General features: G+C 47.9%; 1 protein-coding gene across 1 annotated transcript; it reads right to left on the bottom strand.

Moving 5' to 3' along the window:
• Positions 1 to 5,233: 5,233 nt before the first annotated feature.
• LOC115316228 (U8 snoRNA-decapping enzyme-like) lies at positions 5,234 to 5,961 on the bottom strand. The gene has a single exon (XM_029975596.4). It carries the CDS (start codon positions 5,959 to 5,961, stop codon positions 5,332 to 5,334), a length of 630 nt encoding a protein of 209 aa, XP_029831456.2. The 3' UTR covers positions 5,234 to 5,331.
• Between the last annotated feature and the right edge of the window lie 19,728 nt (positions 5,962 to 25,689).

Here is a 25,689-nt window from a genome sequence, read left to right as displayed (position 1 = left end):
AACATCGGTTCAGTCGACGAAGATATATCCGAGAGCGAAAGGCTTCACGAGCTCGCCAAAAGCCGATACGAGACAAGGACCAGCCTGCGGGCAAGCCAAAAGTACTCCAAGCTCCGGTACGGCAGAGAAAAAGGAACTCCAGATATTAGAACAGGAGACACCGTTCTTCTCCAGATCGACGCCAGAAGAGGCACCCTGGACGCGCGATTCGACGGACCCTTTGAGGTAACCGACCTCCTCGGAGACAACCTGGTAACGATTCGCCGAATTTCGCCAGCGCATGGGAAATTAAATGTGAAGACAGTCAACGTGGAACAGATTCGTCTCTACAACGAACGGGACCTGAATCCGGCAGAACTCTTCACCACGGCCGAGGGACCTGGTGATCTGAGGACAGATGATATTTAAAGGAGGGCGTGTCAGCGTCAAGCGCCTTCCGCGCGGAGAGTCACCTTGCCTGCCAGACAGAGACCCAGACAGTCGACCAAAAATTTCGTCCCGCCCGGGCTTTCCCATTGCACCTCCGTGGAGCCCCCAGAATCGGGCCCCCGGTTTACGTGACCCGGGCGGGATTCCGAGGCGAGAGGAGCAAGGCGTCGGGTTACGTCTCACCGAGGAGAAGCCCCTTCGCAACAGAGACGACTCCGGGACGCCGTACGATACGGACGGGACGACCGCTCTTCCCTCCGACATAATTTGTAACCTTGTGTAACCGATTGTAATCCCAGTTAATAAACGTCTTGTGAATTTTAAATCAACCCACCTACGAACTCCCAAAACCCCAACGGATAACCTGACATCCCTAATTGCAGTTGCATTTTAGAGGGCAGCTCTTAGGCGCCCGTTTCCGGCTTGAACGGCGTCGGCGTCGCCGTCGCCGTCGCGGTCGCCGTCGGCGTAACCGCGCGGCCCGAGGTCCTCCCGAGGAACCCGAGGTCCTTCGGGAGGACCTCGGGTTCCTTCGGGAGGACCTCGGGTTCCTTCGGGAGGGCCTCGGAAGGACCTCGGGTTCCTTCGGGAGGACCTCGGAAGGACCTCGGGTTCCTTCGGGAGGGCCACGGGAGGACCTCGGGCTCCTTCGGGAAAACCTCTAGAGGACCTCGGGTTCCTTCGGGAGGACCTAGGGGGGGGGGGAGTCACGTGACGATGACGTCATCAGTGATGATGACGATGCGGGTGCCGATGACGTCATCAGTGACGATGACGATGGCGATGCGGATGCCAATGACTTCATCGGCATCCGCATCGTCATCGTCATCATCACTGATGACGTCATCGTCACGTGACCCCCCCCAGGACCTCGGGTTCCTTCGGGAGGACCTCGGAAGGACCTCGGGTTCTTTCGGGAGGACCTCGGGCTCCTTCGGGAGGACCTCGGGCTCCTTCGGGAGGACCTCGGGTTCCTTCGGGAGGACCTAGAGGGGGGGTCACGTGACGATGACGCCATCAGTGATGATGACGATGACGATGACGTCATCAGTGATGATGACGATGAAGATGACGTCATCAGTGACGTCACTGATGACGTCATCAGTCATGATGACGATGGCGATGCGGATGCCAATGATGTAATCGGCACCGTCATCATCACTGATAACGTCATCGTCACGTGACCCCCCAGGTCACGTGACCCGTCCCCCCGAGGTCATGTGATCTCCCAGGTCACGTGACCCCCCCCCCCCTTCCGAGGTCAACTGAACCCCCCAGTACCCTTCCCTCCTCCTCCTCAAGAGCTGCGCTCAAATTCGGCGTTACAGGGAGTTGTAAACGGCTTTCATTTTTCACAGGTTTTACTCTTACTGCTGTAACCATTTTTAGAGCGCAGCTCTTAGGGGCCCGTTTTCGGCTTGAGCGGCGTCGGCGTCGCCGTCGCCGTCGGCGTAACCGCGCGGTGCATTATGGGTAAATTTCCCCGCTAAATCTAGCGGAAAAATTTCCCCGCTAGATTTAGCGGAAAAATTTCTCCGCTAAATCTAGCGTAAAAATTTTCCCCGCTAGATTTAGCGGAAAAAATTTCCCGCTAAATCTAGCGGAAAAATTTCCCCGCTAAATGTAGCGAAAAAATTTCCCCGCTAAATCATTTCTCCTCTAAATCGCGGAAAAATCTAGCGGGAAAAATTCCCCGCTAAATCTAGCGGAAAAATTTTCCCGCTAAATCTAGAGGGAAAAATTCCCCGCTAAATGTAGCGGAAAAATTTCCCCGCTAAATCTAGCGGAAAAATTTGACCGCTAAATCTAGCAGAAAAATCTAGCGGGAAAAATTCCCCGCTAAATCTAGCGGAAAAATCTCCCCGCTACATCTAGCGGAAAATATTCCCCGCTAAATCTAGCGGAAAAATTTCCCCGCTAAATCTAGCGAAAAAATTTCCCCGCTAAATCTAGCGGAAAATTTTTCCCCGCTAGATTTAGCGGGAAAAACTCCCCGCTAAATCTAGCGGAAAAATTTCTCCGCTAAATTTAGCGGAAAAATTTCTTCGCTAAATCTAGCGGAAAAATTAACCCGCTAAATCTAGCGGAAAACTTTCCCCGCTAAATCTAGCGGAAAAAATTCCGCGCTAAATCTAGCGAAAAACTTTCCCCGCTAGATTTAGCGGAAAAATTTCCCCGCTAAATCTAGCGGAAAATTTTTTCTGGGGCGTCACGTGAGCCCCCAAGGTCCCATGACCCCCCCCCCCCCCCCCCTCCTCCCCGCCCCGAGAACAGGTAACCCTCAGTACCCTTCCCTCCTCCTCCTCAAAAGCTGCGCTTCAATTCGGTGTTACAGGGAGTTGTAAACGCCTTTCATCTTTTTTTTTCTCCGAGCTACACGACATTTCTTGGGCGCCATTCAGCTCCATCGGCCGCCATTTTTCCATCGAAAATTTCAGAAATACAATTGTGACTTTATTTTGAGTTAAGAAAAAACGATCAGTTCTTAAACTTTGGCATTTGCAGGTTCGGTTTGCGGTTAAAAAAAAAAAAGTCACAATAGTAGTAAACAATGTTTTTTTACACCTTGCAGTTTTGTTTTTGTCAGTCGCTGAGATTGCAGTGGTTGGCTCTAGATAGCAGTGGTTGGGTTTCCAAGGGTTCTGATGGAGAGTAGACATACAAATAATTTTTTTACAGCAGAATAAACAATATCGCCCCACAAACGGCGCGAAAGCGTGTGGAAACTGAAATACCTTCTCTCCTCGACTGTTGTTAAAGTCACTGTTGTTGTTTTTGCCCGACACTATACTCCGTTTCATCTTATGTTGTACCGCAGCGAAGGTTACAAGCGCAAGCTCATAGCGTTGGCAGCTGTCCTTGGTGCACGAGAGCTTGTGCCACCGAGATGTGCGCTAGAGCAAGGAGCTCGCACTTGTAGCCTCTTCTGCGGTACAACACAAGGTGAAACAGAGTATAGACGCTTTACACACGCGCCAAATTGCAGCCGCCATTGCTGACCTTCTCTTGTCTTACCGAGATGCCGAGCAACTGAAACGGTCGTTGACGATCCTCTACAAAGGCCGATGCTTTAGAAAAGAACACAGTTGAATCTGATATGGCAATAACCTGGCCTGCTATGGTAATGATGAAGTGAAATAAACGAAATAAGAGGAAGCAAAAACTGAAGGTCAGTTATGGGGGCGTCCATGCACAGCTGCTGCAAAGCGTCTATATCAGCAGGAACACGACATCGGTGCATTTTGGTGGCGCCCTCCTATGGTTACCTTTCGTGACATCATTTCTTTGTGAACAACAAGTTTGAAGGTGTTTGTAAAGAGCATGGTGGAAGCTTGAAATCATAGCAGTCTCAAAGGAACACTGCCAACACCGTCAAAATTGAAGTTCTTCCGTTTATCTTATTTCCGTCGATGGGAAATCCTTTGCTGACATTATTAGCGGCGAGATGTTTTGGTGGCGCCCTCCTATGGTTCCCTTTCGTGACGTCATTACCTTGCAAAGAACTAGCTCGATGGTGTTTGTAACTTGCATGGTGGAAGCTTGAAATCATTGCGCTCTCGAAGCAGCACTGCCAACACCGTCAAAATTAAAGTTCTCGTATTCTTCTTATTTCCGTCGATAAGAAATCCTTTGCTGACATCATAGTCAAAATTCGGCCAATCGTGGCAAGCCGACCACAGCGACGCTTTCGATCGCGCACGTCGCTAATAATCAGCATGCAGCATATCGTGGAAGATAGTGGAAGACCGATCACAGCGACGCTTTCGATCGCTCACGCCGCCAATAGTTCGAAAAGGTTTGATGGACAGCATAATTTAGCGATTCCGTTCTGGCCCCAAATGAGCACGTGAAGAAGTTTCAATGACTCCAAAAGAAAAAAAAAGGCAATCGTTTCTTCGCGTTAACAGTGCCGCGCAGGGTACATCCGATTTTATTTTGCGCCTCTTCGCCACGTTGTTGTTCCCCATATAGCAAACAAAAAGTACTAAAACGTTCCCTAAAATTGCAAAGCCAATGTAGAAAAGTATCCCAAGCTTCCTTTAACATATGCGTTCTGCCGTTTGAGCATCGCTTTAGGAGATTTGTACCACTTGTCTCTGTCCCTTCTACATTTAGGTTTCTGTTTCTACCCCAGTCTCGAATTAAGTTCCAACATACCAAAAAGTGTCGTGACTCTCGTCACGAAGTTGGAGAGAGGAAGACAAAAAAATCCCCCTCCCCCAATTCCCAATTTTTTAACCCTGCCTTTCTGACGTTTGTCTGGCCCTGGTCTTATCCCGCATGAAGGAGTCTTTTACTGCCGTCACCATCCTTTCGTTAAATTAAAAAAAAAAAATCAAGCAGGACGAATGTCGCCCAGTCCATCAGCAGCGAGCTTCGCTCATTCAGAACATGTCAAATACTCCACACAGAGCTTTCCTTTTTTCTTTTTTTTTTTTTTTAAGAAATGTAAACTTTTGGGTTACAGTCGTTACCAGAACATGCATTCATCTGTATTTCGTTACCAGCGTTCCTCAAGATGCATAGCGAAGCCATGACGTCTGTGGCAGTGGCGTAGCCAGTGGAAGTCCAGCCGGACCTATATGAATGTACTCATGCATTTTCACCCACCCCCCCTCCGCACCTCAAGTCACGGACATCCTAGCTACACCCCTACCCCTCTCCCCCCACCCACCTCCCGCGAAAACAAATTCCTGACTATGCCACTGGCCCACGACACTGGAAAGTAAAGTTTGGTAAACTTAGACGATATAGAGACACCGGGGTTCAACTGAATACGGGTTTTAGTGCAGGACGCTGGAAATTTAAGATGCAAACTCCTTGACCAATAGCGTCATAATGAACGCCCCTTCGAGCGAGCACCCACTTTTAACGCGAGATTCCACCCAAGCCTTCATCCCGTTACGCTTCTTTCTTCAGGCAGCCCACAGTTATCACTTCTTCCGACGTCATTATGCCGAGTCTGACCAGCGCGTACAACAGCTGCTCCTTGGCCATCCCGATGAACACCTGTCGAAGCAGGGTCTCGAACCCACCGGTGGCCATGTTGAAGAGCGGCACCCTGAAGAAGCCCAGGGTCTCCTGTCCATAGTCGGGGGCGTCCACGATCCTCTTTTCGAGCTTGATGAAGTCCTCCTCCCCGATCTGCAAGGAGTACAAATGCAGCGCCACCTTGCTATGGTCGTTGACGAACGTGATGAGGTGGTTGTTGGGCGTCACGAACAGCTTGCTCGTGTCCAGGTTAATCTCTTCCTTCATCTCGCGGTTGGCGGCGGCGGCGGGGCACTCTCCCAGGTTCAGCACGCCTCCTGGAAACCCCAGGCTGCCGTCGACACGGAACTGCATCAGGATCAGCGCCCTGGCGCGGTTTTCTCCGGCCACCTTGGCGTCGCTCGCCGCCCAAACGATGCAGTGAGAGGCGTTCTTGAAACCGGACAAGTAGCTGGTCGTTTTGTCGTTGGGTGCCACGGCGCGGAAGCCCTTCTTTTCCAGGCCCAACTCCTGGATGATGGTCACATCCAGGGTGGCCATGGCCGTGGCTTCGTCCTCTTCTTTGTCGAACGGCAACACACGGCGTGCACTTGCATTTCGACGTCATCACAGTGAGATTGGGAGCTGGGGCGCTATGTTGCGCTTTTTGCACTCCCAGGAGGCTTGGAAGAGGGAAGTGACGTCAACGACACAGCAAATGCAGATTGCATGTTGACAGAAGAAAACAAAATCAACACCCAATCTGCGTTTGCTGTGTCGTTGACGTCACTTCCCTCTCCCTAGTCTCCTGGGAGTGCAAAGAGCGCAACATAGCCCCCCAGCAACACCGGCGGCAGCTGTGCAGTGCAAGCTGCCGTGCAGTGCAGAGCAGTGCAAGCACTGTTCTGGGCCACATGATCGCGCTTGTAGCATCGGCTGCGTCTGGACCGAAGCTGAAACGAAGTATATAACGCTCCTGTTTAGGGTGCAAATGTCGCGTCTGTGCGCGTGCCACGTATTTCGTTCTTTTTGCAAATAAATTGACAATTTATCATCACTCCTTTAGTGCAGAATGTGATATGAATTTTTTTTTTTCAAAAACTTAACGCACAAAAAGTGCAAGTTTTGATACTTTCAAAGATATACCTCTATGCGTTTCAAGTTTGTAGACTTGTAATGCATCCAAGAGGCGTTCTTATTTTTTTTTTATTGAATACGTGAAGGACTCGTCTAGTTTCGTGTATACGTGTTTTTCTGAATTAGCATGCTCACATTTTTTTTATATTTATTAAAAAAGAGCCTTTTTTATGCGACTTTGAAGTGTCGTAACTCAGTTTCACGTCATAAGGCAGCAACGACATTCAAGGGAACGCTCCTGGTAAACATAGGAACTCAGCACAAAAAAAATATTAAAAATGCAACTCCAACAGTTTCTTTTTTCTTTTTTTGTAAACATTATTTGATTGTGATAAAATTTCAAAGAATTCTCTTCACACGTTTTTGGTTTTCTCAGATAACCGTCTGGCATCAGATCTCGTTTTTTTTTTTTTTGTTTTTTTTTTTTTAATTGTATGCTAGAGGAACTGGGCTGGTTCCCTGTAAGGCTGGTTTTGTTGCATTTATATTTGTTGTATTTATATTCAGATTTCTATAAAAGAAATTTAAATCGTGGGACTATTTTCAAGTTCAAATCTGTATGAAAGAAACCGGTTTCAGAGAAGAGGACAGCTATTTAAGCAACGATTCTTTAATTAGAGCTGCTCTCTTTCTAATTAAAATCACTTTCTATGGCTGTAATTTTTTTAAAGCATAGTAATTCTCTTAAATATTAAAAAGGACTTGTGTTGTAGCAGACGGCTCACACTTGCGCCATCTTTTGAACGATGGCTGAAATTTGAGGCTGAGAAGTTCAGGAAAAGTGGAGCTGATTCTGTCGTTGAGAAGTTCTCCGGGGGTAGGGGGGAGGGGGGGGGGGGGGATGCTGCGCGTTACTTTCTCGCCAGAACTGGAGATTGAAACTAATGAAAGCACGCTGGGATTCCATTTTCCGCGCATTTTGTCGATAAAGGCAACGTGGGCGTTGTTTTGTTTACATGCCACCACTAGAAGCTCGTTACTACATGGAACGTAAACAACGTCTCGGTAAGGATCATGGCCCGGGTCCGGGGGGGCAAGAGCCCCGATGCCCCCCCCCCCCCCCCCCCCCGTAGTCTACGCCTGTGGGTCTAATTACTCTAGAAACTTCTCCAACTCAACCCCGGAGCAAAGAGGACAACGCGGTGAGGAGGAGGTGCCTTTCAGAAAGAATTAAAGCACTGTAGGTGCGGTTAAAGTCCCTCGATGTTTTTAATATCCAGGGACGTTAGGTGTGGTAGGGTTATAGCGACCCCTTCGAGCTGTCGCCGCAGGGAGCAACTATACTTGTTTTCACCTCAAGAAGCGTAGTAAAAAAACTACGGCTTCTTGCGGAGGATTACTCATTTCCCCCTTTACGTAGATAATAAAGATATATGCAGGTGCATTTTAGATTAGACGCATGTTACCTTATCAAGACGTACATGTTTCAAACGCCAAAAGGATCGCTTCTTCCTCTGACAACCAAATCTTGTGAGAACTACTTCGCGCGGCGTATGAACATTGAGCAAAACGTCCTTTTTTCTTGAGGTGTAAACGGGTATAGTCCCAGTGCGAAGGCCGTAAGAGATCGTGCCTGTTCACTCTAGCCCGGCCATTGTTCCTCCAACTGCTGAACGAGACAAGCGCATGTTCATTAGCACATTTGGCTTCAAACCTAAACATGTCAGGAGAATAACATGGAGGGCAAACTTGCGCAGCAGAACCCAGGAATCATTTACTCAAGCCACGTCGGGAGGGAGATTATAGACACCTTCCGAATGGTGACGAGCCCGCTAATCGTAGGCTCATTGTCTCTTTGGCTCGGAAAGATCTCGGGGCCCTGGCGGCTCGACTGATGCCATTTTATCCCAAAATCCCCCCCCCCGCCCCCCTCTTCTAATGCATGGAAGTCGTCGCCTGAGAAAGTGCCTCCCTCCCCCCTCTCTCGAAAACAATTTCTGTCTACGGGCCTCATGTCTTGTATATATTCTTTATCGTTTGATAACATTCTTTACTGAGTGATTGAATATGTTTTTAATTCTTGAAAAATTAAACGATATCTACTGGCTTGTGAGCCTTGCGAGCCCCTAAAAAAATCGCTTTGCCGACCCTGCAGCGCGAAACAAAGCCAGTATCCAAGAACAAAATGTGACTAACTTGGCACTCTCGCTCGGGTAGATGAGCTAGCTGGGCTCCACTTCTGGGGGAACTAGGCACTCACTGCTGGCACCACTGGCACGTTCGCTGGCATATGTGTCAGCGAGAGCACGCGCTGAGCGCTGAACGTGCATGTGCGAGCTGCAAAAAGAAGAAATTAAGAGCATAGGAGGAACTAGGGTGCCTATACATGTTCCCGGGAGTGAGAGGACGCAGTGAGAGCGGAAACATGTAGGCACCCAAGGAGGAACATCCCTTCCACGAGCCAGCTTTCTGGCCACACGGACGAGTGCCGCCATCTAGTGGTTGAACTCATGTCAGCGCCCGACTGGGTTGCATACTGCGCAATCAGTGCGTGGACGACGTGGGTTGGCACCATCTGAGTGTGATGACGTTACGAGAGGAGGCTGTTCACCGGCTTTGTTTCGCCGGGGGGGGGGGGGGGGGGGGGGGGTGCTCTATTTGTGTTTCTTCGATAACATAAAACCTACACTTCTACAGCTTTCTACAGCTATGTATTCTTTCAATTTACCAAGGACTTGTCATATCTGTTCTCCAACCACAGGACCAATACAGAGGGACTTTAGCTACAGCGGGGGGTCTCAGACCCCCTGCCATAATTGGAGGGGGTCCCAGGCTCTGAGACCCCCCAGACTTTAATCACTGTTCACGGGAGAAAATGCCCTGGCTGCGCGTCTAATTTTGCCTCCAAGACGATCCTGGGGAGCCATCGAGAGCGTTTCGGGCGTGAAATAATCAGTCTTTCGGACGGTGACGAGCCCGCAGAATATAAGTACTCCATCCATCTCGCTGTCACAAAAGCTGGGGAGGAAGTGGCCGAGTGGGCTAACGCGTCTCAGCTCGGAGCGTGGAGCGAAAGCTTGCGCTGGGAACCTCCTGGGTTCGAGTCCCCGCCGCCCCCGCCCGTTTCGATCTGGATGAGTTTCGTACCGGCACGCGTTCGTGCGATCACTACTGCGTGATGCACGTTAAAAACCCCAGGTTAGCGGTTGTACCGCACTGGCCAAATTTCTCATCTACAGCTAAGAGACCGATTACCCGTTGAGGCGCATCTCCATCAAGGCTGTATAAACATAAAGAGCAAGCCAATTTTTTTTTTCTGTCACAAAAGGAGTTGGCTTTTCTGAGTCCGACGATGGGTGTCGAGCGCTGGCGAACACGGCGAGACCACGCGGCGAGGTCAGTAGTACAGGCTGCTACGCAGACCACCTTCATCCCGTAATCCTGGTATTTCCCCCCCCTCCCAAGCGTTTCCTCCTCCCTTCTTCCCAAGGAGCGGTCGGGCACCGTGCTTGAAGTCGAAAATAAATGTAGTTTAAGATGAAGGATTGTCCCGTTGATACGGGACAATCGTTGGGAAAGATTGGCCCTTTGAACACAACAGTATGCCCGGTACCGCCGACTCCCGGGAGAACAGACTGCTCTCCGAACATAACAGTACGCGGACCGTGGCGAGGTTGGAAGTCCCATCCTTCGCGGAGTCGGAACCCCTGCGCTAAATGATAACGCATTTCATTCAGAATCAGCGCGGCGACAGCAGCGATTGCGGCATAATTTTTCACGCAAAATCAGTTTATGGAATGGAATTGATGCGAAGTCTAACGCTCCAGAGCGACGAAAAATCGTTACACGCAGGCTTAGTCAACATGAAGCATATACTTATATAGCACAAAGTAGGCCCTCAATGAGCACCCAAAGAGAGGGCAGACTTGGCCATGATTAACCGCACGTAATTATAATTGGTGGGTGTAATTAATTGTAACAAGCAAGTCACCCCGCGACTTGGCGGGAACTGAACCCCGGACTGTGTCATCCGCAGCCCGATTATTTCGCTCGGCGCCACAAGATGAAAGAACTCAAGCAGCAAGAACAAGAATGACTCATGGGAGCCTGCGTTGGCAGCAATACCGTCGGCAAGCGGGACTTCTGCATAATAGGGAGTTTTCGTTGATCGTTTTCGCCGTCCCGCAAAGCTTTCCGCAACCCGCTACGGTATGCGGAGCTCTCCAGTCAAGGCCATGGGCGCGCAGGCGCAGTAGCGGCTTTTTCGTTGCGGAGGGCTTAGCGGAGGAGGACACGCGGTCTACGAAAACTCCCTAATGACGAAGAGTGGCTCCCCACGTCATCTGACGACATCACGGGGTGGATCAGGATTCCTAACGCACCAACGCTCAGCGGGCGTAGGACATCATGACGTCGGCGAAGCGACTTTCCTGCACGGCGCAGGATTCTTTGCTGCTCACGTGATCAATCTCGGCGAATAGCGGCACGGCGGCACGTGGAAAACAGACGCGGAACTCTGACTCCCGTAGGGAGTCTATACAGTCCTAGATAAACCCGATCGGCTCTGGGGAAACCTAAAGCACCGTGACGTACTTGTGATCGGTTTACAAATAGATATGCAACGATGCTCATGCAGCCCTTGGAAGCAAATGGCGGCGGAGCGCTCGCACAATTGAACAGTGATTAAGGGTACTTGGAGGAAACGCTAATTTTACCAAGGAGCTTTAGATAAACCAGCGATGTGATTGGCCTAAGCCGTTTTGGAGCACCTTTCGGAGCAGCCAAAACAGTGTTTTGGAGCAGCAAAAGTGGCTTTTGAAACAGATATTTTTAGAAAAACAAAAAAAAAATAATAATTTCAAGTAATGGACAAACGAAGGACACTTCACTCGCCGCAATAAACAAATTGTCAAGTTAGACCACCTGGGGGTCTTTCAATATGTAACTGAAATGCCAATGACATGACACATTTTGCAATGCTCCAGTTATATCATACATATATACGTACCCGCTATAAGTAAAAGAACCAAACTGCACATATTAAAATTTATTTTAAAATGACCAGCTTAGTAGTAAATATCACAACATTAGGTTGACTAGTAGTATAATAAATGGAAGCAGTCTCCAATTGATGAAACACGTAACTACTGCCATGCAATGCGAAATTGTCAAGCGAGCAGAGATGGCTGTTCGATCGAAACCATGCCACTCCGCTCCGTCGCCAACTGGTTACCAAAATTGTATGCAAAATGTAATTCTGTCCAGCATACGACAAAAAAAAAAAAAAAACAGTCTATCGGCACGTGCTTGCCAGGCGGGCAGGCGAGGTACAAGCTAAACACACAGAAAAAGAAAAAAAAAAGAACCTGAGCGCATCGACGCAAGACATCGCGAGCCAGGGTCAAAAAGTTCTTGAAGTGCTTTGTGCAGCGACTGAACTCAAGACAAACAAGCACGCTTTGCGGGTTGAGCGTGCAGACATTGCCTTTTTTGCTTTAGCTCACTTCTCTTCAACAGCTTTCTTTCGCGGCATATTTTTCACGTACCGGGGTCCGCCTCGAAAGAAAGCCTACCGAAAGAAACCTATTCGCGTCTCCAGCTCGACGCTCGCCCTCCCGCGGAGGAAATGGGAAGCGCTCTAGTGAGGGTCCCCCGATTTTCCTCCTCAGCGGGCACGGCGGAACTGCTCGCGATAATGGGTCGCGAAATGTCATTTCCGAATGCAAACAACGCTATTCACGGTCCTAACGTAGTGCTGCAGCCGGTATGGGATTGTACCTTACTGGAGAGTTTTAGTATTGCGTATAGAGTGCGCATAGAAGCAAAGGCCAGCGGTGTGCATTTGGGATAGAGTTCCGTCCCCACGTTGTGCGTGCGCCTCATCGCCATTCCAAGACCGCAATTTTGGGCTCCGCGCACGCGCAGTATGGAACACGCAAAGCTAACGCCAGCACACAGCGCTTGCGTTCCCTCTATACGCAATACTAAAACTCGCTACTGCTTCACCGGCTTCCAACGCCAACAAAACGTACTGCAGCGAGCAGACGTGCAAGCAGGTAGGCGTTCCTTCGAACTTGAAAGGCTGAGATTGGCAAAACGACGGAGCATAAAAATGAATGTAGCTAAGTGTTATAAAAAAAGTATTAATTAATTTTTTTTTAATTTTCTTTTTTTTATTTATGGGCACTTGGTCGTGAATGATATTGGTGGCGACTTTGAACGTTTTGCCGATTGTCAAAAGTCGCGACTTTGATAGCAAAATATACTTTACCCACAATGATTGTGATTTTACATGAATTTCGCACATTAGCTAGAATGTTTTCATTGATTTTAGACTATTTTTATTTTACTACTTGGTAATTCGAAATGCTGAAATTGGCACCAGTGGTGATAAATAGCACACTTTTGATTGTCATATTTGTTCGCACGTTTGAAATTAGATCATAAGCAACAAATTATATTACAGCTTAAAAAAATACGTATTAAAATATTTGAATTTTAATATTATTATTAATTATACAAATCGCGGCAATGTATTCCCCCAATTAACGCCAAGATCCCGAAAATCCGCCATTTAGCCATAATAGTCTTTCCAGAAAGGTATCATTTCGTTTCCTTTTTAGCACATGAAAAACTCTGATATTAGTTATCAAGATAGACAAACAGTCAAACACTACATGCAATATAAAGTAATATGCGTCACGCGTTGTTATAAAAAAACACACACACACTTCAGCTGTCTGGCTCGGATTCCGTCTTCGGGTTGTTGCAGTGAGAACAGCGTTTATTATTTTATACGTTTTGTGGAGATATTGTAAAAATTGGAATTAATCTCCTATTCTTGTGCTGGGAATAATGTTAAACAAATTAATCATTTAATACCGAAAAAATTATTAAAAGGCCCGCAGCTCATTATTTACTATGACAATTATCTGAGCGAGAAAAGGCAGCGAGAACGCACAAATATCAGCACTGATTTTTTCAACAACTGCAACAACTACAAATATCAGCCTGGATCAAACATGTATGCCACAAAATAAAGTTTCCGCGGACAACTTTTCTAACTAAATAATTACGATGTGAGACACATCCTGAGTTGTGAAAGAATTTGAAATTAAAACCTATACCGAGAAATTAAATCCAAAATAGAGGTTAGTTTCGGTTTCGCTACAGAATTAAAACGCTCATCCTTGCGTAAATATTACGCTAAACACCGTTTTTGTTTTCAGGATAAAGAGGTTACATGCGCTCATAACACCCTAGCTTCCTCGTATTACCAGAAATAATTTGTATCGCTCAGTGAAGCCAGCACACTAGGCAGGTTCAACAGCGGCACGCATCTCCGACCCTCACTATAACCGCCATTTTAGAAAATGAGTGGCGCCACCTATAGTTAGTTGGAGTCGCGAATAGTAGGTGACAGGTCAAGAACGAAGTGGAAGCTCCTCCCACCTCTTTCCACTTTAGTAGAGCGAACGCTGGAGAGGAGGCGACCTCCTCTCCGCCGTTCGCTCCGCTGAAGTGAAAAGGGGTGGGAGGAGCTTCTACTTCGTTCTTGACCTACTTCGACACAGCAGTCTTTGAGCTAGAGGGATTTTTGTAGTAGCGCATTAAACAAGCACAGAAAAGTTTGTGAACATTAGGGGGGTCCTTACGTTTCAATTGAGAAAGCGCCATATCTGCAGCGACGTGGGGACGGCCACACCCGATGATCAAGGCAACTCTTTTTTCTTTGCTCAGCTAATACGAGATTGAAAGTATAATTTAAAAAAATACAACTACGGTCTTATAACTAGCACTCTACAGAACGTTTTCTCTGGTTGCGGAAGATGGCTGTCAAGTTCATTCAGGCAACCGCTTTGCTGTCACGCGTGAAGTAACAAAAGGCGAAAACATTTTAACGTTCAATTATTGACTCAAATACACCAGCGTGTTAAATTTGACCACAATTTTCGAAATATTAAAGGGATACTGACAGGGTATTTATGCTCGCAAAGGTTTTTTTATTTGTACATGACCTATTAGAGCTCGACTACCCAGAACACAATTTGCGGCTCGAAATAAGTTTTCTTCGCAGTCGAAAACCGCCGATTGAGGTTCGAGTCGCGCTCACTCCTTCTCCGTGGTCACGTGCGAGTTGGTTTCACGGCACTCGTGCCCACGGCCAAGGGTGCCCACTCGCAGCGTGGAGCTGGTTCGTTTCGGCCGGCACTCCACGAGTGGTTGCACTCTCCACGTTCGTTTCATCGCTGGCACCACACGCGTGCCTGCACGCACTCGCACCAACGTTATTAGATTAGCTCAGTTACGGCTTTTTTTTTTTTTAGGGGTAGTGGTGTTTTTTTTCTGCTTCTGTATGAGTTTTATCTACTATATTATGCATAAAAAATGAATAGATACACTTGTGTCTGTGTGCTTTTTCCCTTTCATTTTTACTCCTGTAAATAATCAATAAATGTCGAAGTTCCATAGAAAACGGAGACACGGAACGATAAAAAAACTAACAAAACAACAAGTCTCAAGCACAGTTTGTAGTTTATTTGAACAACGAACGTTGTTACATATATCTCAAGACCCTCACTACCAAAAGAGAAACACCTCCTCTTCACTAGGTAACCGAGAGCCGGACACTCAGACAGAACCCATATGATTCATGATTCAGACATATCTAATGATTCACACAAACCAGCCACCCTGATGACCTCACTTGAGGGCTGAGCAGCCACATGCGATAACAGGCAACTCCAGCTCCAGCACAGCCCTTACAATTCTTAGAAAACCCACAAAACAAGACCTCATAGAGACACAAAAAACGCTTCATATTACTGTCCAATGCCAAGGACGGTGTGCTTACACAATTACCAGAGGTCAAAATACGCATGGTCTTCCTCAGAACTCTCTTATCGTTGCTGATTGTTGGGCGAGTTGGTATTGTGCGTGAGAAAACATGATCGCGCTTCAAGACATAGACAGAGGAAGAACACCGCTGATCTTTCAACTGATTTAATCCAACAGCCTCAGCGTAGATACACACTGCGTCACCGCACCACATCTCAACCAATCCGTGGCCCCGCCGCGGACCGCAAATACACTATATTTTTCTGCAAAGTCAGTTGAAACCACGCGTGACTGCAGGTGCAAACCGTTATTTGCTTCTTCCACTGTTCTTGCTAGGCACAAAGATAAGACTGTTAGAGAGTTAATTGAGGCGGACGCCATCAATAGTTCCGGAACGTGTTGTGCACGTGTTTTTTTTTTTTCTAGCACCCCTGAGGACCACCCGAAATGGAGGTTAACCTTTCTAATTTGTGCTGAGCTTTGAAAACTAAATTTACACCGAACCTCTCTGCCACTGATATAAAGTTATGAGAGATTCCAAGGTAGTAAGGCACACACACAACATTCTTTAAAACCGGTTTTTTCCACAGGAGCCGGATTAAACGTACATTCCTGATATCTTGAGCACAACTGTAACAATCCCATCCTGGTGTAATTGTTAAAATCGTTGTGAACGAAAATTGAGCTTGGCAGAAGGTGTTGTCGGTTTTTATCTCGAAATGCCTGACAGGAGTGGAGCAACAGTCCATTGTCACTCAAAACCTCTGAGCAATTGATTGAAATATTGAATCCGCATCATGGGAGAAGGTGCGATGTGACAACTGTAGACATCAATTAAGGACTTATGTTACTCTATGGATAAGTCGGAGCTGTTAAAAGGCTCAAGAGGTGGTGTGATGATAATCTAGTGAAGTTGCAGTCTGCCACTGGAATTGATGTAGATAGTTTTATCAGCATTCTGTAGTTTCATTTAGAGTCCACTGCCGTAGACTTTGATGGTTCTCTTTTTATTCAAAAACAGGGTGTGTGTATCGGGTCGTGAATTGCTCCAGTGTTGTCCGAGATTTTTTTTTTTTTTAAACGAGACTTATGTTCACGTTGACACGGTTGTGCGGTCCCTGTCGATTAGACCGCACAACCCTGCCATCGCAACAGTCGAATTAAGTACTTATAGACCTACTGTTCCACACGGAAAAGGGCCTGTGCTGGAGGTACGGCAAGGAATCAGCCAAGCCTCTGTTGGCTGCTGACAGCTGTCACTTGAAAATAGTTAAGAGTGGTGTAATTGCGTCTGCGATGGATAACGCCTGTAAAGAATCCCGTATGTTTTGGGTTGGTGAGGCAGTTGAGTTGCAAAAGATGCGTCGTTTGGAAGCGGGCCATCACCACGATGTAATTGTTAGAGTTGTGCTCAAGGTGCTGAAGGTTTAATCCGGCTCCTGGGGAAAAACCGGTTGTGAAGAACGTTGTGTGTGTGTGCCTTACTACCATGGAATCTCTCATAACTTTACATCAGTTGCAAATAGGTTCGGTGTAAATTTAGTTTTCAAACCTCAGGACAAATTAGAAAGGTGGTCCTCAGGGGCGCCAGAGAAAAACGTAAGAACCCAGATGTAACTTTTCAGGCAGAAGTGGTGTACGGGACCCTCTGATTTCGTCGAAACTCGTTTCGTGGAATTACGTATCGCAGACAACTTTTCATGCGCACACGTTTCACGGACACACGTTTTGTCCACACGATCGTTTCATCGACACTCGTTAAGCGAATTGCACGCTGTAGGGACATCTCGTCACGCGTGCATCATATTAGTAAGGGTTCCCATGGGAGTTGCCTGTTATCGCATGTAGCTGGTCAGTCATCAAGCGGGGTAGTCTGCGTGGCAGGTTGGTGTGACCATGAATCATTTGGATCTGTCTGAGTGTACGGCTTTCAGTGACCTACACTCTAAAAAAGGGTGTATTCTTACACCCTTTGTCCCATATAAGACACCCCAAAACTCCAGACGTCGATTTGACAGTACTAACTTTCACGAGAGGCTTGACATCCGTGTGGTATACAACTTATTAAAATAGCTAATGTACGTGTTACTGATTACAAAAAAAAAATAATAATAATCGGGGTTTTCTTGGCCCTACTGCAAAACCTCAGTGTTTTCTTTCTGTGGTCTTTGATACGTACTTTAGCCATTTAATAAGTTATATCGCTCCGTTATCAAGCCCCTCGTAAAATGTATGGCCGTCTGTGCGTCGAACTAAAGTTTTGGGGTGCGTTATATGGGTTTAAAAAAAAAATGTTCTTTTTTCGGTGGTGAGGGTCTTGACGTATATATAAGAGCGTTCGTTGTTCATATGAATTATAGCCGGTTTTTCAAGAAAAAAATAAAGTTTTGAGCATTTATTTCTTTATTTATTTATTAAAGTACCCTCAGGGCCCGAAGGCATTACAGAGGGGGAGAGCACATACATTAAACAAAGATGTTAGTATACGCGATGCAAAGTCTTACGAGATTTGGGGATTTCGGGGAGGCACTCACTTGATCGAATGACGTTTTAGCGATCGCCCACGTTTCACCGAATGACACTTTAGCGAATATTCGGACGCCGCCAAGCGGCGTTTTCGGGTGGGCCAAATGGGTTCACAATTTTGTAATGAGTCGCCGCAGACTGTCGCCGCGAAGCGGCGTAAAGCGCAGCGCGGCGGATGGGTTAACGCGCGCCCCGGTTATTCGCTAAAACGTCCATTCGCTCAAATGTCGCTGTTCGCTAAAATGTCATTCGCTCATGTGATACGGACCCCTACGTATATCTTAATTTTCCCCATAAAGGTGGAAATTAGTAATGGTTCGCGAGGAGTCGGACTTTTTTTACTAGAGCTCTTGACGTGGAAACGGGTATAAAAGCTGTGTTTGAGACTTAATGTCTCGTCCGTTATTTTTATCTTTCCGTGTCTCCCGTTACTATGGAAGTTTTTCACCAGCTCGCCTGTGTTTTTAAAGTGTTACAACGGAATGAACGGTTTTCTTGACTACAAAACGATTTAATGAAAACTTTGTGAAATAATTTGATACAAGATACAATTCGCGTCCGTTTTCAGGCTTCTTTCAAACGTATTTTATTTTGATCCACACGCCTGGCTTGTTCCTGTCACATCGTGTTTCTAGGGGTCCTCTTTTCTCGCTTCCACGCCGGGATTCAGCATCGGGGGTCGAAGTCGAGCCCCCATCCGGTCGAGTGGGAGGCTCTCCTTACGGATCTTTGCCGCCAGCGTATTTGCTTACACTCCCGAGCTCAAAAACCTTGCGCCCTCGCACATTTTGTTAATGTTGTCATGATCCTCTGTTATGCGTCTAGCCACCGTGGAGGGCAGCGTCAGCGTGATGCGCTTGAAAGCAGGCCAAGTTTCGAGGTATAGAAGGCCGTTCGTGTACCATACCCTGTCCCTGACGCTGTATGGAGCTGGTCGATGTTTTGCATCATAGGAACGCTTCATGCCGTGAAGGTAAGTGAGGTTCGCGTTTGCAGCGTCGCAGTTCGCGCGGACGTCGCCGACCTCGTAAGGAAGCGGGGGAAATTCCATAGGGAGTATTCACTGGCGGCCATATCCGTGTGCGCTGCTGCTGAGCGCGTGCTGACGGCGAGCTTCCGCAGTTCTTTTTGGAGCGTGCATTTAGCACCACCAAGGTTGCCGGTCTTAGCAGGCTATTAATGTGAGCTCGTTCTGAGCATGCGCTTTAAACATCGCCCTCAAATATGGCGTCCAGTGAATACCTCCTATTGGTCGACGTCGGACAAAGTTAAACAGGAGTTAGAACGGTGATGTTTGGAGTCCGGCGTACGGCTGCTGGTTCACTTGAAAGCTGGTTGCTTGGAGATAATCGCTCCAATGGTCGATGTCGCCGCTGACGTTCCTTCGCGCAGACATGGAAGGATTTTTCCGTTGGCGCGTTCGACAAAGCCGTTAGCTTCGGGAGCGTAAAGGGGTATTCACACGAGGGAGAAATCCCGGGGATTTCTCCCCGACACGCGCGCATCACGAGATGAAAACGCGAGGCTTTTGCACATCGGAAAGCCTGTCGTTTTCGTCGCGGGATGCGCGTGCCGGGGAGAAATCCCCGGGATTTCTCCCTCGTGTGAATACCCCTTAAAGTACTGTTAGGGATGCTCTGAACGTGCCTGTCGGCGAAGCACCGCGAAGCCGAACGAGAGGTTAGGACCATGTCGTTGTCGGTGATGACGGCTTGCGGCGTACCGAATGAGAGTACGAGTTTTATAAATCGAAGGACGTGCTCGGTCGACTTGTTAGGCACGGGCAACGGTGGGCACGGGGCGCGCGACAAGCGCGTGGTGAGGTGGAACGCGGTGATAAAATACCTGTGGTCGTCGCTCCTCGTCTTGCGGAGGATCTTGCGCCGCGGCTGCCAGCCGGCGACATATTCTCTTACATACGAGAATCAACAAGACGCCGAAGTACCTGATTCTTCTAACGGACGCACTCCTCACCAGCGAAGGCAATGTACACGTACCTCTCCAGAAAAAAATGAAATAAAAAAGTGTGTTCCTTTTTATGGTATTTGCATCTTGTTTTCCTAATTCAAATGACTCCTTTCTCTCTCCTCCTCACTCTCTCATTTACACCCCCCCCCCCTCCCCTCCCTCTTCCACGCCACGCCGCCGCCGATGTTGCTAAGGCCCGTGTATGCTTGACTGGCGGATTGAAGTGAGTAAGGGGGGGGGGGGGGGGGGGGGGGGGGGGCACCACCCTCCGCGGGAGTTCCACAACAGGTAATCTAATAACGTTGACTCGCACTCGCTGCACCGCGAATATCGAGAGTGCGCCAAAATGCAATCCCGTCATGCCTCGCTCAGGCGAGGAGCGGGAGCAGACGACGAGGGTCCGTCTGCTACGATGTGTAGCGGAACCGAAAGGAAAAAAGTAGATTTTCTGATAGAAATCGCGTCCTGCGGACAACGGAATTAAACGCGAGCTTGAATTGCGAGCGTCTGTGTTTCTGTTGCCGTACAGACGCTGAAATATACCGGTGTGTCAAGAAATGCTCAGAACAAACGCATCCGCGGCCCCCCGAGATGTTTATCACCATCCGTGTGCGGATGAAAAATTGAACATTTGTCGACAAAACTCCCCCAGCAGAAACCTTTGACTGCCCAATACGCATCAGAGAAAGCCAAATATGGTGACTTTACCCGAAGCTTGAGCAACATTATGTTTAACATTTGCCTACGTCAGCTAATTGCTCCGTCGTATTCTGTTCGAGAAAGCTCTCGTTCTCGACGCCCTCATCAAGGCCAATATCTGATCCACCTGTAATGACGATCGAAGTCGAAAGTCCCACGAAAAGTTTTGCTGGATATTCCAACAGGCTAGTTGTAAGCCGTACTTTTTTAGGGGTTACGCATAATACCATGCTCAAACGGATCAAGCTTCTGCTAAGACAGCATCATCAGTTTTCTTCAGTGTAAACGGTTATAAGAATTGAAAGATCTCAACCAGCTGCTTCGCAGACAGCTGGTTGCGGAAATTTATGCCGTCGGTAACACTATCTCTACGACAGCCGAGTTACTTGAAGTCATCGCAAAAAATGAGAGGCCCTATCAAGCGGCTCCGGTGCAGCGTCACACCTGGCTACTGCACAACGGAGGCGCACAGCCGGGCACGCGGCGGCGCCAGTGCGTCTGCCGCGGCTATGACGTCACTCCTCTGGAATGCGCAGACCGGCGAGGCGCGCCAGCTATGCAGACCAGCGGCTCCGGCGCGCCAGCTATGCGCCGTGTGACGTCACTGCTCCTCGCGCATGCGCAGCACGGCTCTCCAGGAGCCACGCGAAACTGCTCAACCGCGGCCAGTGTAGCTCACGCTACAATATAAACTACAGGTAGCAGCGACCAACGTTTGTAGATAAACGTTGGGAGCGACTGCACTCCCACCCATCACTCCGAACAGAAAGGCGCTAGTTTCGGTTTGAGGTCGTACCTTTTCTACAACATAGATGGCGATAGCATCAGTCTTCTGCACTCGGTGCATTTGGAAAGTTCGTTCGAGTCCAGTTCTACGTGCAACACACTGCGAATGCGATGCATTCGAAAACACTCAATACTAAAAATGGGCAAAAAGAAATGAGACCCATTTTTTGTATCTTCTTAAAAAAACTGCAAATACGTCGATTAAAAAAAAAAAAGTTGCACAGCCACGCGACTTATGACATCTTTCTCCTCCTCTGTATTTCTTCTTCCTCCCCAGTTGGGCTACAGCACTGATCTCTATGACAATTGCTGGATCGCGCTTCCCCGCTTGTTCGCTGCAGCGCAAGTGAAGCCACCGGACTTCACTCGCTTGGGATACGATTTGCCGTTTTTGCTAGCCTTTGCTGCGGTTTTCCAGCGTGCTGTGGACACGTTTTCTACTCGTTCGTCGTCATTCGCCGAAGAAGTTTTTTCAAGACTCTGTGTATTGTTGAGACTTGCCGTCGTGAACACGTGGAAAATTTTACGAAAGTGCAGTGTCGCAGGAAAAAGGCACAACGCGTCGAAAGGAAGGGCTGGCGGCGTGTTCAAAGCTTCCTTGGCACGCCGAAGTGCCTTGTCTCTGTGCCTTCGCACGCTTGGATACCGATCAAGAACCCACGCATTGTGTATGTGTCTAGCGAGTGCAATGTGCGTGAAGCTGTTCGTGCCTCTGGATCAGCGTCTTTTCCCCTCGCGGTTTAGGAACGAGCTTAATCCAGCGTCCACTAGCGACGGAAGGGGAGGCACTCACTTGATCGAATGACGTTTTAGCGAACGCCCACGTTTCATCGAACGACACTTTAGCGAATAGTCGGACGCCGCGAAGCGGCGTTTTCGGGTGGGCCAAATGAGTTCATATTTTTGTAATGAGTTGCCGCAGACTGTCGCCGCGAAGCGGCGTAAAGCGCAGCGCGACGGATGGGTTAACGCGCGCCCCCGTTATTCGCTAAAACGACCATTCGCTCAAATGTCGCCGTTCGCTAAAATGTCATTCGCTCTTGTGATATGGACCCCGACGGAAGATGGGGGGAAGGTACGTCTTTTTTTCGTCTTTAGACGATTTACACAATACCGTGCACAACAGCTCCTCATCACTGATCAGTGCTGGCTTATTATCAACCTACTTAATTGCACTTGACGTTTGAGCGCGGCTCGCCTAATTGTAATTGGTCAGCAGATTGCACACGACCATATCGGCCGCGCTTCAAAGATTTTCATTCTCGCCGTCTTGTACTTTTGCTTTCGAAAACCCCCCTGGCTCCACAACGTTGCCCTATTCGTGCTCCCACGGAATCTATTAGAGTAGATTTGGGACATAGCCATGGATAATATAGCACATAAGGACACGTACAGATCTCCCCCTTTTATTAGCAACTCACCGGAACAGCTGGACGATCCAGAACTCCGTGGCCGATATATATAAATGATCTAAAGGCTTCTACGCGCGACACACGTTCAGAACTTTGGCGCGGCGTCAATTCTTGACCGGTATCCAAGCGTGCGAAGGCACAAAGATGCATCACTCGGCGTGCCAAGGAAGCTTTGATCACGCCGCGACACCGGCGACACTTGTTTTCGACGAGTTGTACCTTTTGATACGGCTTCACGCACATTGCACTCGCAAAACACATCCACGCGGCGTCGATTCTTGGTCGGTATCCAAGCGTGCGAAGGCACAGAGACACGGCACTTCGGCGTGCCAGGGAAGCTTTGAACACGCCGCCAGCCCTTCCTTTCGACGCGTTGTGCCTTTTTCCTGCGACACTGCACTTTCGTAAAATTTTTCACGTGTTCACGACGGCAAGTCTCAACAATACACAGAGTCTTCAAAAAACTTCTTCGGCGAATGACGACGAACGAGTAGAAAACGTGTCCACAGCACGCTGGAAAACAGCAGCAAAGGCTAGCAAAAACGGCAAATCGTATCCCAAGCGAGTGAAGTCCGGTGGCTTCACTTGCGGGAGCGGCAAGCGCGATCCAGCAATTGTCATTGAGATCAGTGGGCTACAGTCATAGAGACCATAGAGATCATATACTAAATCTAGAGGAAAAGCTTCGCCATTTTCCCATACATTCTGGCTGCCGCAAGCGGCGGACCATGCAGGCAGACCCTCGGGGTCCCAATCACGGTTACATCATCAGAGCAGTTACGTGAACTTCAAGAATCCACGAACTTACCGGTGGAAAGATACTCGCGTTCCTTTCGAAGGTTTCTTTTTGCATAGCGCGCAGATGTACGGCCTCGCGTTAACGCTAAACTAAACCATATACCCGGCTTCGCTGGTGGGGCGCGGCTGAGGAATGCGAAACTGCGCAACCACCAGATTTCCGAGATTTCGACAGAAGGGAAGTTAATGCAGCGTAATGACTTTATTGCTTTTTATAAGCGTTAGAATAGCTCAGAATTTAGTTTAGAACGTTAAATTATCACTGTTTATATTGCTGAGAGTTTACACTCTTCGCGTTTACCGCGTTTACCATGGCAACGTTGCTTTCTCTCGTGTTCTGTCGCTCTCTTTCGCGATCGTTCACTCGGGACCCAGGATGTCGGCGCACGGGATTTGCCACTCCTCCTCACCCACCTTTACCCCCCTGGCTACAGTAGTTGGGCCTCGGTTTCGAGCAGTTGCGTTACCGTAGCAAAGTATTGATTGTGTAGTCTTCCGACACCGCTAAAAATCGCCCAACATTTTCTTTTTGTTCATTAATATGTTTTTAGTTGTTTGTTTAAACAATAGGACACGCGTGTCAAAAAATTAATTGTACGCGAAAAGAAAATGAGAGCATCATTGACGGCGCGAGACGCGATTTCGTCGGTAGTCACTGCCTTTCCACTTGTTTTCTTTCGGCATTTCGGGCGCGTGGAGGAGGGCTGGAGCGGCTTCGCGTTGAGGTAGGAAGAGTGAATGACCATTCCGTGACGTCATGGACATTGCGCGCAGAATTTCAAATAAATCTCTGACCGTTAATACTGCTCTTCTTTTTTTTTTTTTTTTTTTTCGCGCACAATTTAACACGCGTGTCCCATCCAATTTTTATATATATATATTAAAAAAAAGTATTTTGGGGGGAAGGTGTGTTATTTTTGTTGAGTGCGCTTCACCTTCGACACGGCTGCACTTAGGCAAAACAAAATCCGCGGGGGCGGCGGTACTGCAGCCAGCAGCAGCAGCTTTCAAGCAATGCGTCTAGTGTTGAAGGACTTCTTGGAAGAGCTTTCACGAATATTTGAAGTCTAATACGATTACTAAAAGCATTACAATTTTTTTATGAAGTGCTTAGAACACAGTTTTGACGAGTCTTTTAAGGTTTTCCGGAATTTCTATCATACCTACCAATTTGAATTTGTTCGGTGACATGCCCTGACGCTCAAATATTTTGAACTCCTCGATCCTGTGCATACAAAGCACAGAAGTGCAACAACTTGAGGGAAGAAATTTTGAAAAGAGACCACGAAAAGGGCCGTGCTGAAGGCTGCATTATGTTAAGCTCTACATTTGGGGAAAAGCTGAAGACTTAGAACATCCACTGCACTTCCAAATATTCTCATCTCAACTCCGGGTGAGCAAATAAAGCACAGCTAGGTAGCAGAAGCTTCTTGGAATTAACTTGTTGGAATTACCTCAAAGACACCATAATAACAGAGCTGAAGAAAGCTGCGGTGTCTTCAGCGCTTCGTTCAGGGAAAAGCCAAAGAAGGTAAGCCTTAGCAGACTGTTCACTGCAATTTATAACATTCTGAACTCCAGGAGTGTAAACAAAGCACAGAGGAAGCAGAAGCTTGTAAGAAGAACTTAATAAAAGATACCACAAGAAGAGAAAAGCTGAGCTGAGGAAGGCAGTGCCATCTTCAGCTTTATGTTCGGGAAAAAGCTGGAGTCTTGGCAGAACATTTGTTGCCATTCCGAGGCCTCCAGGAATTCTTCTTCGAGAAAGACTCCAATGTGTGTGGTCCGTTAGAAGAGATTGATGTGCACAGCATGCTCGATGGTGGGCCATTCTTTAATTGCACTTCTGCTTTAACAAGGTATCGCAGGATGTCGAGACGGATTCAGCCTCGCTAAATTTGTTTTCCTGTACCCAAACCAAATGGCCCATCTCATTGGGCTGTCTCAAAAGGATGTAAATGTTCCCACGTTGATCATAAACTGAGGTTGCTTAAAATTGCCTGCCGCAAAGGTTCCCTGCAGAACCACATGCACACAGAACTTGTAGATACCATTTTGTAAAAGAATGCTTCTTCCTTTTAAGGATGCAAATACTCAATACCCCTCAGAAATAGATCACTGCCAAACCAAAAATGCACACCTCGATTTCAGTGCAATAATATATAATATGTGCAAGTCATATGGC

The sequence above is a fragment of the Ixodes scapularis genome, unplaced genomic scaffold (genome assembly GCF_016920785.2).
Source record: "Ixodes scapularis isolate PalLabHiFi unplaced genomic scaffold, ASM1692078v2 PGA_scaffold5__190_contigs__length_132052651, whole genome shotgun sequence".
NCBI lineage: Eukaryota > Metazoa > Arthropoda > Arachnida > Ixodida > Ixodidae > Ixodes > Ixodes scapularis.
Note: the sequence above shows the minus strand (reverse complement) of the source record. Positions and strands in the feature narration are given on the sequence as shown.

Excerpts from the sequence above, each read along its gene's own strand:
- LOC115316228 (XM_029975596.4), bottom strand. The coding sequence starts at position 5,961 with ATGGCCACCCTGGATGTGACCATCATCCAGGAGTTGGGCCTGGAAAAG.